The sequence below is a fragment of the Lasiosphaeria miniovina genome, assembly GCF_030549165.1.
Source record: "Lasiosphaeria miniovina strain SMH2392-1A chromosome Unknown B0T26scaffold_6, whole genome shotgun sequence".
NCBI lineage: Eukaryota > Fungi > Ascomycota > Sordariomycetes > Sordariales > Lasiosphaeriaceae > Lasiosphaeria > Lasiosphaeria miniovina.
Window position 1 is genome coordinate 4506480 of NW_026848225.1, and position 16499 is coordinate 4522978.

Genomic DNA, 16499 nt, shown 5'->3' on the forward strand with positions numbered 1-16499 from the left:
CTCAACCGTTGTGCTAAAAACCACCCATCGCCTGGTTATCCCGCAGGGAGCCTCGTTTCTCGAGCTGACAACCTGCCCCATCACGGGCCAATTTGTCTCGGGGCTACCTTTGGTTAGAGGACCAGCAGAACGTAAGGCTGTTGTCGGGGCTCAGCCGTCATATGCTAGCTAGGCTGGGTGGTGCGAACTGCCGTATGTTTCCCCACTTTACCCTGCGGCGGCCCGGGTCAGTAGCAAGGTACAGTCTTTACGCTTGGGGAGAGTGTGCTGCGGGTTGACATCCGGAGGGTACAGGCGCTATTCGCCCCGTCCATTTCTACCTCACCCTCTCTTGGGTGAAGCCACAGTCTCTTCCTTGGACCCAGAGCAATTTTGCAGCATCTATTAAGTACTCTTGGTGAAATTAGCAATGTGAATATTACTGTCACGGCAAGTGCAGACAACTGGCTGGATTGGTGGGTCCCGCCCTTGCCCCCTGGCCACACTGGATTTAAGCGGTGGTCTGTGCACACCACAACCACGCGACCCACAACACAACCTACTTCCCCCGCGCCCTACCCGGAAGCTTCTTTCCTTTTTTCCTTCTTTAGCTTTAGATTCTACGAATACAGCGACTACATTACAGCTTTGCCTCATAACAGTTGACTGTGCGGTGACAATTGTGAGGACCCGTCCACCAAACTGGCCCTCAAGCAGCCAGAGCCGCCCAGAACCCCGGGCCTATCAGAAGCCGCCTCGAGGCCCCACCTACCCCACTGATAGATGAAAACTTATTCGCGAGCACGCGACGCGTTGTTGGACTTTTCCTTCTTTCCCTCCTCAGTTTAGAATCTTCGTCGATAGCACCCAATGGACTGAGTTCACCTCAATGCCTTGCCCTGGTCGTGACAACAATTACACGAAGTTCATATCCTTAACTAGTTCTAAACTCGTTTGTAACTAATTCCCGGTGTAAGTAAAGGCAGGTACGCCTAATATTACAATCTGGACAGCAGGGTCTACGGAGCTAGGTATTACAAACCACTCGACTGTTAGGATCGTCTGTCTGTAAGGGAGCACGGGCTCCACAGGATGCTGGGGTTGGTAATCATGAAGATAGGACAAAGGGCAAGCTCCTATCTCACGGGTAATACAGTCAAATTGGAATGCCACTCAAAGTGTACGAGTGCAGTGAATGTGTATTGCTTGCTTGAAGAACCAAGCAAAAACTATCCAAGACCGTGGGTACGGTCATCGTATATATCTAACTGTGTAACCAATAAAAATGGTCCCACTGGCCCGTGGTCCCGAGACTTGCTGATGCCTGAACGGCCGGACCGGCCGGTCCTAGGACCCCCCTGTGTTAGTCATAGATTAGTCAGCTAGTTAGTCAGCCACCCCGCAGGGCACTTAGGTGCCTGCGCCCAGGCGGCTCTCTCGAGCCGACCTTCTTTTCTAGCATCATCAATTTACCTACCTTTTCACGAATAGCCTACCGCATTCCGTGATCCAGGTGACGATCACCCTTCACTTGCGGTCTCGGGACGCCGGGCGCGCGGGACACTGTCCCGCGTCCCCGACCTTAAGTGGTCCCGAACCTCAGGACCCAGGAACACTCCTAATTAGTTCCTTCCATAGGACGCTCCTGATTGGTCCACACCAAACTAAGCGTGCCCCACTATTGCGCATTTCGACAAGGATTCGTAACATTTTGCTTATGAAATATCTCTTCATCTTGGCCCTCAGCCTCCTGTCACGAATCCCTATTCGTACTGGTTTGAAGGCGGGGCAGGGGCGGCGGGACCCGCCCCGGCCAATCCCGTCGATGAAGAGCAGATGGACCCACAGTTGCTCTGTCGTGTGGAGAACAGAGCAGGTGGGCCCACAGTTGCTCTGTCGTGTGGAGAACAGAGCGATGTGCTCTGTGTCCCACAATGAGAGCAACAGAGCAACGCTCTAATTGGCCCACATTAGATAGATATATACGACGGCCGTAGCCACGGTCTTAGATAGTTCTTGCTTGGTTCTTCAAGCAAGCAATACACATTCACTGCACTCATATACTTTGAGTGGCATTCCGATTTGACTGTATTACCCGTGCGATAGGAGCTTGCCCTTTGTTCTATCTTCATAATTACTAACCCCAGCATCTAGTGGAGCCCGTGCTCCCTTACAGACAGACGACCCTAACAGTCAAGTGGTTTGTAATACGTTGCTTGCTTCTTTGGTACTGATTGAACAAAGTGCTCATTGCACACCGACATCCTGGCTACGCCTGGAGAGGACACGGTCCTGCCAGACGCCCAGCCAGAAGGAGAACCGGGTTCGTCAAGCAGTGACGAGTCTGACGATAGCAGCATCGCTGGATCCATCCAGCCTGAGGATACGGAGATCAGAGACGCAGACGCGGATTCAGCCCAGGACAACGCCAGTGACGGAGAAGTCACGGACCTTGCGCAGCAACTCGGACCCCTCTCGCTGAACGACAACATGGCGACCAACGAGCAGCTGATGGCGGAAGTCACCCAGCTGAGAACGGAGTTAGCGGAGGCCGGAGGAAAGATTCGGAATTTAGAAGCGGCCAAAGCACCTCCCAAAAAGAAACTGAAGATCCCTCACCCCGAACTCTACGACGGGGACAAAGACAAGTTCGAGACATGGAAAGATTCGGTGCTTTCCTACACGTCGTACAACGTCGACGAGTTGCCGTAACACAAGGATGGGGTGACGTACCTCGGCACTAGACTTGTTAGAAAGGCGGCCACTTGGTTCGAACCCTACCAGAAGGCGCTAGCGCTACAGATTGCGGACAGAAACCCGGAAGTCCACGCCGTCATCCAGAAGGGAGTCTGGGAGGTTCTTGCACGAATGGGAGAATTCTTCGCGGACCGTCACATCCAACGGAAGACGGAGGAACAGGTCAAGTAGTTGAGGCAGACCCGTTCAGTGGCGGAATATGCAGTGGACTTCAAAACCTGCATGTTGCACCTCGACTGGTCGGTTCAAGGGCAACTGCTTGCGTTCTACGATGGTCTCAAGGACCACTTCAAGGATGAGCTTTACAAAACGCCTCGCCCGGAGACACTGAGGGAATACATCGACGCGGCAATCCACATTGACGACAGGTGGTTCCAGCGCGAAAATGAGAAGCGTAGGGAGAAAAAGGAGGGACGCTCGGCAAGAGGCTATTACGCCAGTCAGGGCAACAAAGCCAACGACAAGAAAAAGAGGCACACTCCGAGTACCTCGTACGGCACTCACCCAGGACCGATGGATGAGAGCGTCGGCGCACTCTCTCAGGCACAGCCCAGGAACCAGGACCAGGGACAGCGCCCACCACGCGACAAGAAGAACGACACTTGCAACAACTGTGGCAAGATAGGCCACTGGGCTAGAGACTGCCGACGGCCCAAGAAGCAGGGACAAGGAAGACCTCCGAACGATAGGAGAGCATGCTTCAACGATTCCCAGGCTATTGGAATGGTACTGGAAGACGTCGACGATTCTTAGACCATTGGAATGGTGCTGGAAGATATCGACGAGGAAGAGAGTCCACCGGACTACGGAACCGCGGCACTTGCCTACGAACTCGCGGAAGCCTGGGGACTGGAAGTCTCGTAGATCCCGGAGTCGCCCGAAGGAAGGAGCGACCGCGAAGCCAGACCGGAAGGCGAACCGGAAGACGAAACGGAAGACGACGAAGGCCCTGACCATTGGCCTTTCGGCCCAGCCGCCGAAGAAAGACTGGCGGGTCAAGCAGCTACTCGACAAGAGATCAAGAACATCAGGCACTTTCTCGGAAAACTGAAGGAAAGACAGGACCAGATGATTGCGCTGATCAACAGCGGCACTCAGTCGTCCCAGGGACGACAGCTCGCCTTCGATGAGCTAGCTAGAGTCACCCTTCAGAGGACCAAGCTCTTGGAACAGCTCAATATCGAGACTGAAGAGTTTGAGGACGAGCCAGCACCGCCTGAAAGCTGGATCGGCCCAGAAGAGCGGGAAGAGATCTGGCGTACCCAGAGGACCCTCGAGGATACTAGAATCGGGGAAGCATTCCTGGACCTTGTTGAGATCGAGGAAGCCGAAGAAGACGAAGAACCAGGAGACGCACATCAGCTACACCCCACGCATCCTGAGCACCAGGAAGTAGACTGGGCGAGTTGCGTTCACGATACTTGCCGGACACATCTTTCGCCAAAATGGCTTTACAACCACTTCCCGGCCAGGGAATCGGGACAGGCGATTCCCAGGGTATATCGACATATACCTACCTGGCACACAAGGGTCGGTACGGCTACAGAAGACCATCAGGGGGAGGCGGAGATCGTGATCGAACCCCTCTCGCCTAAACCTTGCCGGGAAGGCAAAACCGACTGGAGGACTTGCCGACAGCCAGGCTGCCGAGTCCACCAGAGACAGAAGCTTGAGGACTGGCACAGAAAGAAGACCCAGCACCTCACCCACTCCAGAAACAGGAGGCTCAACAGGGCGCACCGTTCGTGGCCTTCGGTTGAGTACCGCCTGGAGGCAGAGACGATGAGGAGGATCGAGCCAGAAGAATCCACCTATCGGAGCCACGAAGAACGGCTCGTTAGGTTCCTCCATCGTCAGTACGAGAAGCGTTTGGGAAACGATTCGCGGGCCTCCAGTAGGCCCGGAGGAAGCGAGTAAAACCCACGCTTCAACGGACCGATACCGAAGATTGGAGGCATCTTGCGGTCGGGTCCTCAGAAAGCCCTCAACAACGGCCTTATCCGGATGAACAGATCATCGGCAGGGTAGAGGCAGATGCACGATTCTCACGTGGGCTACACGTTCAGGCCCAGTGCGAATGGAGGACGAAGAATCCTCGGGAGCCAGTTATACTCCTAGCGAAGATCGACGGCGGGAGTGACAGGAACGTCATCTCGGAAGATCTTGCCATGAGGCTCAGAATCCCATGGAGAACGAAGGCAGTACCTTTACGACTACGGACCTTCGAGGGAGAGCTCATGAAGCACAACGGGGGGCGTTGTACGAGAGAAACTCAAGAACTCTTGATCACGGTCGATGGACAATCTCTCAACGTCGTTTTCGACATCCTACCCTTGAGCAAGCAGGTCGACATACTGCTAGGGGACCCTTGGATGGAAGAATATAACCCCGATATTTGGTGGAAGAAGGGCGAGAAGTTCCTCGCCAGCCGCCAAGAGCACAGCTGAGGCTCGGGACGCCGAACTCGAGGAGAAAACCGCCAAGATAATGGCGAAGGGCCACCCAAGAATACGGGTAGGAGCCAAGATCGCCTTGCAGGCCAACGCAGGGATCAAAAACGGTCGACTGAGCAAGAGGAAGAGCAAGACACGGCCACTTTGAGTACCAAGTGATGCCGATGGGCCTGACCAACGCTCCAGCATCGTTTCAGGAGATGATTGACCATACTTTACGGCAAGCGATAGACGACTTCGCTATGGTCTACGTCGACGATATCTTGGTCTATAGCAAGACCCTCAAGGAGCACAAAAAGCACGTGCATCAGGTGCTGAAAGCTCTTGCGGGAAAGGGACTCTCGGTTAACCACCATAAGAGCGAGTTCCACACGCAGAAGACGACTTTTCTGGGATTTGAGATATCGCCAGGGGAAGTTCGAATCGACCCAGCAAAGATTGCGGCAGTTAGAGACTGGCCCGCACCAGAGAACCTGTCAGACTGCAACAGCACTTTTAGGATTGCGTGCATCAGAGTGAATTGCTCTCTTCTCCTCTTTCAGTCTTTCCACAAAAGACTCTCTCTCTTATACTTCCTTATGTGACAATTACATGACGAAACCCAGTGGCGAAGATTACGCATCATAGATTCCAGCACCTTCTAGGCCATTCCATCTGACAGAACCCCACAGACGTCAAGTCCTTTATTGGATTTGTAGGGTTCTGCCGGATGTTTATTAAGGGATTCGCGGCTATCGCGCGACCGCTTCATAAACTCACCACCAAAGATACCCCATAGGTATCGGAGGAAATGCACCAGCAAGCCTTCGACTGGCTTAGGCAGAGGATGATCGAGGAGCCTGTTCTGAAGCTCCCCGATTTCAGCAAGCCTTTTAAAGTCGAAACAGACGCTTCAGACTATGCTCTGGGAGCAGTACTCAAGCAGAAGCATGACGGCCACAAGCACCCAGTCGCCTACATCTCTAAGGCTCTCCACGGCGCCGAGCAGCGATGGCAGATTCACTATAAGGAGCTAAAGTCGATCATTTACGCTTTTGAGGACTGGCAGCCATACCTCAGCGGAACGGAACACCCCGTACAGGTGTACACCGACCACCAGAGCCTCCAGCAATGGGCCAAGAAGCAGAAACTCAGCGGCAGACAGACACGTTGGGCAGAGTTTCTCGCGCCATTCAACTTCGAGATCCACCACATCAAGGGCACAGAGAACGCCAGGGCGGATGCTCTTAGCCGGAGACCAGACCATCGGATCAAGGGCGAGCAAGTGGAATCTCCACCGCTCTTTGAGAAAGACGGAGATGTGTTGCGCCACCCGATTGAGGATTGGTACGACTGTTGCATGGTCTACAGGGTAGACTGGACCAACGAGAAAGAGTACCAATTCCAGGTCACCACTCCAGAGGAAGAAGACCTTCCGTTCGGTACTACTACCGACGGCCTAGGCAAAGTCTGGTACGGAAACAAGATGTACGTCCACCCGGACGTCCAGGCGGAAATGATCAGGGAACATCATAGCGCTAGGCTCAACGGACATCTTGGGCAAGCAAAGACGCTCGCCAGAATTCAGCAGTGGTACGACTTCCCCAAGATCAGTGATGCCTGATTGAGCGAGGGAGCGCCAAGCAGGGTCATATGACCGGCACGTGTAGTTTAAGTACATAGGTACATATGGAAGCGGGGCTCAGCCCGACGCGGTTGGACCGCGTCTGCCCCACCAAAGGACCACATTAAGGTCCTCAGCAGGGCAGTGCTCCCGAGCTTCCTCCCTCGATCATCAATTTACCTACCTTTTCACGAATAGCCTACCGCATTCCGTGATCTAGGTGACGATCACCCTTCAGAGAGGCTATTAGCGATGATCCTTCGCTTAAACCTGCCATTCAATATCGTTCAACAACAAGAATTTCGCAATTTCTGTACTAACTTGAACCCTGATAGGGCAGCTGAGGCGCTTCCTAGCTCACACACGACGATTCGGACGTATTTTGGCGATCGGCTTGATGCCCAGAAGGAAGTCCTACGCCACAGGTTATCAGCATCGCCATACAAGAAGCACCTTTCCTTCGATATTTAGACCTCACCATCGACTATTTCCTATATGGCAATCTTTGTGCACTACGCTGATCGCGACGGCGCCCTCCACCACGATTTGTTAGCGACACCGCACATTCACGGCTCACACAGTGGCGAGAATCAGGCTCTTTACCTCACAAAGGTAGCGAAGGAATACGGTATCGAGGACTCGCTTGGTTATTTCCAGTGCGATAACGTGGATTCGAACTCTTTGGCGGTTAAATTCACACTTGGCGCCCTGCAAATTGGCCTTAGCGATCAGGAACTCGAAGAATTGGCCCTACAGCGTCGGCTACGCTGTTTTGGCCACGTTCTGAACCTCACCGCACAAGCCTTCATTCTAGGGAAGTTAACCCACCTTGATCGAGCCTTTGACGATGACTTCATCGGTTAGTTATCGCTTGAAGAAGAAGAGGCCTTACTAGCAGGTTGGCGGAAGCAAGGGTCAGTTGGTAAGCTGCATAACGTGGTGCACTTCATTCGCAGGTCGCCACAACGCCGCGAGACCTTCCTTCAAATCGCGCGCGACCAGTTGAGTGAAGAAGAGGCTCGCGAATTCGGCTCTGTTATTTTTGATAGGAATATCGAGGGCTTACAGCTTTGTGGCGATAATTCGACGCGTTGGAACTCGGTGTTCTATATGATCTAGCGCGTAGTGCGATTGCGCGCCTAGGTCGATTTTTGGTGCCATCAAGAATACATTGGGTTGATGGAAGAAAGCTCTGCCTACTGGGTCGCTATGCTCTTGCACCCTGGGCACAAGAGGTGGATGGATAAATGCCTAAGCCCTGACAGGGCCAGGAAGGCATTCGCTGCCTGCCGTGATCTTTACCAAGCCGAATACGCCGATCTTCCTGTGCCTACAGCGCCGCAGCCACCAGCCCTGTCAGGCCCAGGCAGTCATCTTCGCTCTTACGACTACTACGACCCGCCTGAGGACCTGGGCCAGAAAGACGAGCTGGCTGAGTGCTTTGCAGAACCTGTTTGGCCGGTGGATGACATACAAACTTGGTGGTTGGCTCACAAGGAACGCTGACCTCGATTGTCAAGGATGGCTTTGGACCTGTTGTCGATACCAGCGGCGCTGGCCTCGATTGTCAAGGATGGTTTTGGACCTGTTGTCGATACCAGCGACGCTGGCCTCGATTGTCAAGGATGGCTTTGGACCTGTTGTCGATACCAGCGATGTCATCTGAGTGTGAGAAGGCCTTCAGCCAAGCCAAGCTGGTTATTGGCACGTAACGACATTCCTTGGTCGACGATACCATCAATATCCTCATGTGCCTGAAGAGCTGGGGCTTGTTTTGAGGGCGTTGGCTGGATTCAGCGCTCTTTTCTGGTCTAGGGAGTCAATTCGGGGCCAAATTTGGCTAGATTTTCGTGTTTTTTGGTGGTGCGGCAAGTTCTGTCAAATAAGGCTAAATAAAGCCAACTCAGCTCAAATAGGGCCTCAACCCAACTCAAATACAGTATTTTGAACTCAATTCAACTCAAATATAGCTTCATATTTGAGTTATTTGAGTTGTTGGCAGCGCTAGTTCGATTGGGTATCCCAGCGTGTATAGGCTGTATATGTCCCGTTGTAGTGTTCTAGACATCGTCTCAAGCGATCTCGAGAAGATGGTATAGTGTACCTCTTCTACCCTAGAAGGGAAGATCGTGTCACATGCTCTCGTAGATAAGTAGTCCTTTGCTGACTGATGCACAAAATAGATCGTTCTCGCACGGATAGTGATAAACGAACCGCAAAGTCCAATTATCTCCTCCACTGACTCGAGATCTTCAGCCCTATTCTTAAGCTTCTGGACAAGGGAAACCAGTTCCTTGAGCGTCAGAGGTTGGTATGCAGTGGCTGAGGCTAGTATTTGGTTGCACAGGTCAGCATAATCCGAATAGGATATCTGCTCCACTATCCGCCGATAGAGAGCATCAAAACTAGGTGGAAATATGTGAAGCTTTGCCAGGGTATCCCATTACGGGATCTTCGTGGGGTTCTCGTAGACCAAAGCCACCCAAAGGAAGGTGTCCTGCGCGTTTAAAGACAGGTGCTGGAGCACGGTGTCTCGAGTTTTCTTGTTATATCTCTTCTACTGCGCCAGCTGCAGCGCTTTATGCCGGATTTATATGCCGACAGCCGTTGACACAGACTCGGCGTTCAGCTCGAGAGAGAGCCTGACCTTTCGTCCGGCTGCCTGTAGCTGCTCCTCGATGTCCAGCCAATTGCGGCTCGACAGGATCCGGACGAGGCGTGGACGATGAAGTCTAGAAGCTTCGCTATGTCTGTCATACACTCGTCTAATGCATCGATGATCAGGTAGGCACTTTACAAGCGTGGATCCTGCAGAATAGCGGTGAAGATCTCAGACAGCGCTTCCTAGGCATTCGCGTCGTCGAGGAGAGTCTGGCTAGCGTGGTCGTGCTTCTTTCGTACGTGTGAGAGGAGCAAAGGCTGCTGGTCGAGGAGCATGTACGCTAGACCGCGCAGGACGGCGGTCGCGCTGTTGATGCGCGCGTCGGTGGTCTGGCAGAAGAAGTAGGACAGCAGCTTGTGGGTGTCTGGGTCTGTCAGTCTCGTCGAGGGGCTAATTTCGTTGATAATTCCGCAGAGCAGCATCGTCTTGCCTTGCTGTGGTCGCCCTTAAAAGATCCAGAGCATGCGACTGTCTTCGCTGTCGCGCCATTGCTTAAATTCTGGGTTTTCGAGGATCCAGTGGTACGATTCCGTGAGCAGGCCGCCCTTAGTATCCTCGATACGTTTCTTGTCGAGGCGTGGATCAGTGAGACGAAGGTCTTTCAGATATTCTAAGTGGTCTTGAGCTTCGGTCTTTATCGACGAGAGAACTACGATACTATATCCTAGAAAGGGCTGCCGACGAGTTCCATACTCTGGTAAACCGGCAGGGGAATGGTGCCATTATCGACGAGGCAAGCGACTTTTCTGCTCCTGCTGCAGCATTGCGGGAGCGGACAGTGGCCTAAGCTCTATGGATTTATATTCGTTTTGTTCTTTATTATGACATGACCTGCGCTGTAAGCGTGTTAAATAGACTTCAAGACCCTGTACCGTGGCAAGCCCAATTAGATGTGTACCGCTACATAAATCCTTGGTCATTGCCTTTTCTCGCACTAAAGCTCGTAACTACTTGTGTATCTGTGGCAGAAGACCAGACATGAAGTTTAGTGCTCGGACAGCAGCGAGCCAAAGCCCTCGGCCTTGTCCAAGATGCCATTGTTCCGGTATGCGTGCTAGACCGTCGCTGTGTTGATGGCAATGACGGGTTTACCAAGCTCCTTTTCCATTTCGGCGGCGGCAATGGCGGCTGGCAAGTTGGTTCCAGCCTGAAGCAACGCATCCACATCCAGGGCGTTTACATTGCGGGAGGTGTCCTTGATGGTCTCGGGTGGCACCTCGGCGATGACGGTAGCATTTGCGCACCGAAACCCATAGATATCATAGACCTCGTAGCCCATCTCGGTGAAGAAGTCGACAACCTTTACCCCGACTTAAAGTTAGTCCTCAAAGCCGACAAGGGCGTCACGGAGACAGGGTTAGCTTTGATGGCTAAAACAAAAATGGTCCTGTTTATTTGCGGCTTCAGCGAGTAAGTGCCTTTCGATAGGTGGTATTTTCCCGGTCCAAAGAGTTTTGAGAGATGATGTGTTTCGGTGTTTACGTGTTGGGCTGCCCTGTTTCCTTTTCATATCAAGGTATGGTTTTATAGTAATTAAGACAGGTTTGCGGTAGTCCCTAGGTTCAAACGGAGAACCCATCAGAGGCAGGGACAGCCGTTCTCGACCAACGAATCTGCAAACGCAGACATCTAGCTCGCTTCCGTCGGGTTCTATCTAGACTAGGTTGTTTCCCATTTCGCCTCCGATGGAAAATAACTTGGACACCGGCCTGTTTGAGATTCTTGTATTCCTTCATTGCTTTTCACAGGGAGCTGTAGTTGGCCGGAGCAAAGGCGCCGCGTGGAGAAGGTTGAGGCCTTTTCTTTAAAGTCTTGTAATTTTCGTCTGTCTCTCAGGCTAGATCAGCCTGGAGGGGAAGCTGTTGGATTACTGCACTTCAGGATTTTTACTGGCTTCAATTGATTGTCTTCTCTATCTTCCTGGCTTTCTGGCAGTGCCAGAAAGCCTCCTTCTTATACTACTATTGTGGTGGCAAAATAGGTGGCAAAATGAGTGGCGAAGTAGGCCGCGAATCCTTTGCCTAGCTCCTTCACAGCCCACATTCTAGCATGTTCCATCTGACAGAAGCTTGTAAAGGTTCGAAGAATTGTAGGGGTTATCTCAGTACGTATCCTCTTGGGAAACAACTCACACGCCTTTTGGGAAAAACCCACTCGAAGCACCCTCACTAGGTAAACCTAATCGGCCACCTTCAACATGGCAGAGGGTCGCTACAGTCGATGCAATCAAGCGGCTGCCTTCGAATACAGCGCTAGATTGCTTCGGATACAGCACCCGTTAACATCGATTCAAAGCATCTCAATTATTTTGAACGGACATATCAATCATTTCGAGTAGACATATCAGTTGTTTCGAAGACAGCGCCTGTTTGCATTGACGACAGCAATCAATTATTTCGACTGTAACGATCGATTGGAGCGACAATACCGCGGTGGGTCTGCTACGCTACAGCCGAATCGTTCGGCGTATAGGCGACTCGAAAGCGCCGCTGTTTCCGACGGCGCCGGGGCTCAGGATGACTAGCTACTGCACTGCTATTCACAAAAATACGGACACGGAGCTCATCCTAACATTGGATTCGTAACTCGATCCGGCCATTAAAACTCACGGCCGTTCTGTCGCTCCTCACTCTCGCCTTGGAGACCGAGGTCACTCACTGTCTTCCACCCCAGAGCCGTTTGAACCAATCCGTCCGGCCTGATCTAGCCTTGCGCTTATTATAGTTTTTCTGGTCTGTGGACATTGGCGAGAGTGGTATTTTATTGGAAGCGACATTATCCAGAGAAGGCGGCGTTGGCGAAACTGGAACAGGTGACGAAGGTCCATCCGGCCCACGGATTTTGAAGTTGTTCGGCTCAAATAAAGGTGACTTGTCTGCTTCTGGCGAGTGCGGTATGGGCTGCTCAGGTGGCTGGCTTCGCCCTCTCAATGCCCGACGAATCTGGCGTTCCACCTCTGGGTCGGTATCTCGCCTCCGGTATCCTGCTAGTTTGAGCCGCTGCAAAACGTCGTCATGCGAAATGAATTCTTCCCAGCTCTTCCGCCCCGTTGGAAGGATGTTGGGATCGGCGCCCCAGTCAAGAAGTAGATCCATGATGGAGTGCATGCTCTTCTTTGCAGCGTAATAAAGCGCAGTCCTCTTTCCAGAGTTCATGCCATTGATGTAGTGGCCCGATTTCAACAGAAATCTGATCAATGGGGCGTTGCCAATGGCCACAGCATCGCGAAGTTCTGTGACGGCTTGGCAACAACGGGACTTGCTGAACGCCAGGTTGTTGGTGGCCTTCTGGGAATGGCTCGTTGGTCCGCGATCCAGCCATTCTTCTGCAGTGAGGCCGCTCTCGTCTACTAGGGCCTGAGGGTCTTCAATGATCGATTTGTCGAGCAAGATACGGACGGTGGCTAGATCTCGACTGTGAACGGCCAAATGAAGAACGGACCAGCCGTGGTTGTCCTGCAAAGAAGCGGTAGGTCGTACGCGGTCGTCCTGAAGGAGGAGACCAACGACACGGGAGTGCCCCATGAAGGCGGCATGATGTAGCGCGGTCCAGCCGTGGCATGTTGACTTGACCGGATCGACTTCCCCCCTTTTGAGGAGCGAGTTCACAATGAAAAGGTCCCCCCCATTTGCAGCGCAGTGCAATGGTGACGTACCGTAAGAGCTAACAGCATTGGGATTGGCCCCATGGTCCAGCAAAAAACTTACGATCTCCTGATGGCCCTCCTCTGCTGCCCAATGTATCGCCGACCATCCATCGCGATCACGATAGTTGGGATCCGCGCCACGGCGGATGAGTAATTCAACAATGGGAAGGCTTCCAGAAGCTGCCGCTTCTTCCAAAGGCGTAGTCTGCTGCGTATTTCGGGCATTATGCATACTGGCACCCCGATCCAGAAGCATTTGAGCAGTTGAAACCCGTCCCGTACTGGCTGCCCAGGCGAGCGCAGAATGTCCATCCGCGCTCGATGAATTGGCATCAGCGCCCATCGATAGCAGCTCAGCGGTGGCGTCTTCATGCCCAGCAACGATAGCCCAGAGAAATGGGCTGAATCCAGAGTTGTCAGTGATTCGTATGTCTGCACCATGCTCAACCAAGACTGCCACGCATTTGACCAGTCCACTCCCCGCAGCGTAATGCAGGGGCGTTGAGCCATTTTCGTCCCTACAATCAACACTTGCGCCGCTCTGGATCACAGACTCAACCAAGTCCAGATCATCGGCTCGTACCGCGTGGTGAAGTTTCGTCATCCCCAATTCGTCTTTGTCCTCCAAGTCGAGTTCCGTCACCCGTGCACTTATTTCCTCCTCGTGGCGTTCAGGATTATCGTCTACATCACCAGTGTCATCGTCTTGGAAATCAAGGTCCTCGTCTTCCAGAACGCTATACATGGATTGACGTGCAACTCCGACAACCCCGGCTGCCCCATCGTTTTCTAACGGTTGGTCGCTATCGACGTTCTCGGCGTTCTCATGATCATCGCTGGGAAGTTTTTGCAGTGCAAGCAGAGCGATTTCCTTCATATGGCCGGCGACGTGCGACTGGAGAGCTTCGCTCGAGAAGACAGCGCTGGATTCGACCTTATCCGGGGGTTGGAAATCGTCGCCAAACGGACAATTCAGGACCTTGTCGAGGACTGGTCTCCGCGCCGCCCGGGAAAGCGTCCCGACGTGGGCTTCAGGCACTCCGTGCTCCATCACGGAATGCTCCTGGTAATGTATCTCTTGTTCAAAGACGATTGGATCGTGAGAAGGGGCTCTGCACTCCCATGCATTCCCGTGAGCTGTCTGCATGTGGTTGGACCAGGCCTTTGACGTTTCGAACGTCAGCGGACCGGTTCCCCCGCGGTGACCTCCCCCTTGGCACTGTGAAAAGACACATATGAAAGGCTCTAAGTCTCCGATAACATGATTTCTGGTGTACATTAGTCACGCGTTCTTATGATATGATAGGAATGCCTAAGGATCCGAGCACTTGTGTTGGCCCCCTCTACTGCGTCGAAGTAGACACGTCTACTCTGTCGAAGTAGAGGGGACTACTGCGTCAAAGTAGAGTGAGTCCATTGCAAGGTACTCGAGAGTCCAGGCAGAGAAAATAATATACTTACTGCCACAGCAGGGACCTTGCAGTCTTTTTGAACTCAATGATGACGCCGCAGTAAATACACTGCCCATTTAGTGGTATGGAAGGGAACGACAATTTATTGTTCACGAGTACAGATTTTGCGCGGGGGACTTCCGTCGTGGATTTGGCGTACAAGGCCGCAACGGCGGTTTGTCGAGCAGTAGTCGCATTTGTCACTGGTGCTGGAGAACGGACAGGCGCGTTGTTCGTCTCAGGCTTTGACAGAGGGCTCGGCGCAAACCGCACAGTCGGTGCGCTGCCCGTCATCTTGAGGAGTTGAACAACGGACGGAGTGGTTGGCGAGCTCTGAATGCTCATGTCGATGCGTCTCCGATGGGACCGTTGGTAATATAACCGTCGAAGTCGCCACGCGTTGGCCTCTACTAGTGCTGAGCGGAGAGACTCTGGCGCCTCTGGGAACCGGAACTCAATATAGCACCTTGTGTAGAGACGCAGCTCGTCTATAGCCTTGTTCGCGTCTTTGTCGTTGTAACTCTCGATCTTGCGGGCCCGGTTGGCTTTGGCGGACCTTCGAACGGCGTTGGATAGACGGAAGAGCCGCGTTATTGTTCCGCCAACCGTCTCCGTCACCTTTAGGATGTTTTCCTCTGCTGGATCGACATCGCTCTCCGAATCACTGGTGTCGTAGTTGGATCTCCTCGTGACTTCTGAACTGCCTTGGACTGAGATGCGCTGTCTCTTCCTGCTCGTAATATGTGGTGGGCGGTCGTCAATTGGTTTCACTGTTGTCAAGACTCTCTTAGCCTTGATACTCAGTCTATTCGAAGGTGGTGCTACTCACAAGACAGCAAGGTGTCGCAAATGATATCCAGGAGCTGATGTGTAATATCCGTAGCGGTGGGACTAAATCGGAGCCTGTAGTCCAACGACACATTGAGAGGCCCCCATACGTCCATGTTAGATGTCCACAATGTAAAGCGTGCCAACTGGTCGTCCATGATGGTAGGGTCTTCCGATATTTCAGGCATAACTAGATACTTGTGGAAAAGAGACCGGCATTGTGTTGCGTGCTCTGCGATGGTTGGTCTGAGGTCGTCTTGGAGGAAGACATCTTCCATAGACTCATCTCCCGCGTGCTCAAGACTTTCCATGGGCGCGGCGCAGGCGGTCGCGAGTCCAGGAAGCCGATCCTGGTCTCCGCATGGAAAGGACGTTCTCAAGCTCCTAGGTACGAGTGAGGCCATGAAATCGCCGAGTCAACTCCACAGGTCGGCCTGACGGTATAAAGACAGCACGTGTCTTGGGACGCTGCTCGAGTCGATTGCTAAATTTTGGTTTGGCGCAACTTATAGCGACGAGAGCGCTCGAGGCTATGGAGTTCCTTTTGGTGGACGTACCCGAGAAGGACTGGCGGGCGGGGGTATCCCCGCAAAGTCCGGCGAAATTGGCCAAACCCCTCCCCCCCCCTGTAGGGCTAAACTAAAAGAGGTATTAGCGCATCGATTTTACCACTAGTACACACCAAATTTAGGTGCCCCTCGTCAATCTAACAGGTATAGACAGGGGTGCCATGAGCGGGTCGGGCAGAGGTGTTCGGAAGGTCAAGGCGCAGGGGCAGGGAGACAGAGCATTTGGTTTTTACTACTCCGTACCAGGGCTCGTTTCTTCGAGCTCCGGAGCTATGCCTTTAGAAATAAAAGTACCGTAGGTCGTTATCGTGAGCCCTTGCCCTTCGATAAACGATCGCGCCTGTGGGTTGCGGTGGGCCTATATACTGATCAACATGCCCTTCTTAACATAACCACGAAGAAACCAAGAAGCGTCCTAGTAATACTTCGGAGCGATTCGAGATAATAGCATTGTAATACTGCATAAGGCCTCAGCCTTCTCAGGCCACCCGACAATGGGTTACGGATATAAGCAACCGCTCGCCCGGCGGCCCCGCTGCTGAAGACACGGC

The 16499-nt window shown here is 52.9% G+C and overlaps 1 protein-coding gene across 1 annotated transcript; it reads right to left on the reverse strand.

Annotated features, from left to right (window-relative positions):
- Positions 1 to 11993: 11993 nt before the first annotated feature.
- On the reverse strand, positions 11994 to 15495 carry B0T26DRAFT_679630 (uncharacterized protein; the record flags this gene model as incomplete). Its single annotated transcript, XM_060440377.1, has 8 exons — positions 11994 to 12021; positions 12113 to 13042; positions 13110 to 13117; positions 13162 to 14319; positions 14471 to 14492; positions 14562 to 14620; positions 14672 to 15356; positions 15386 to 15495. The coding sequence occupies 8 exons, from the start codon at positions 15493 to 15495 to the stop codon at positions 11994 to 11996; spliced, it is 3000 nt and encodes a 999-aa protein (XP_060293647.1).
- Between the last annotated feature and the right edge of the window lie 1004 nt (positions 15496 to 16499).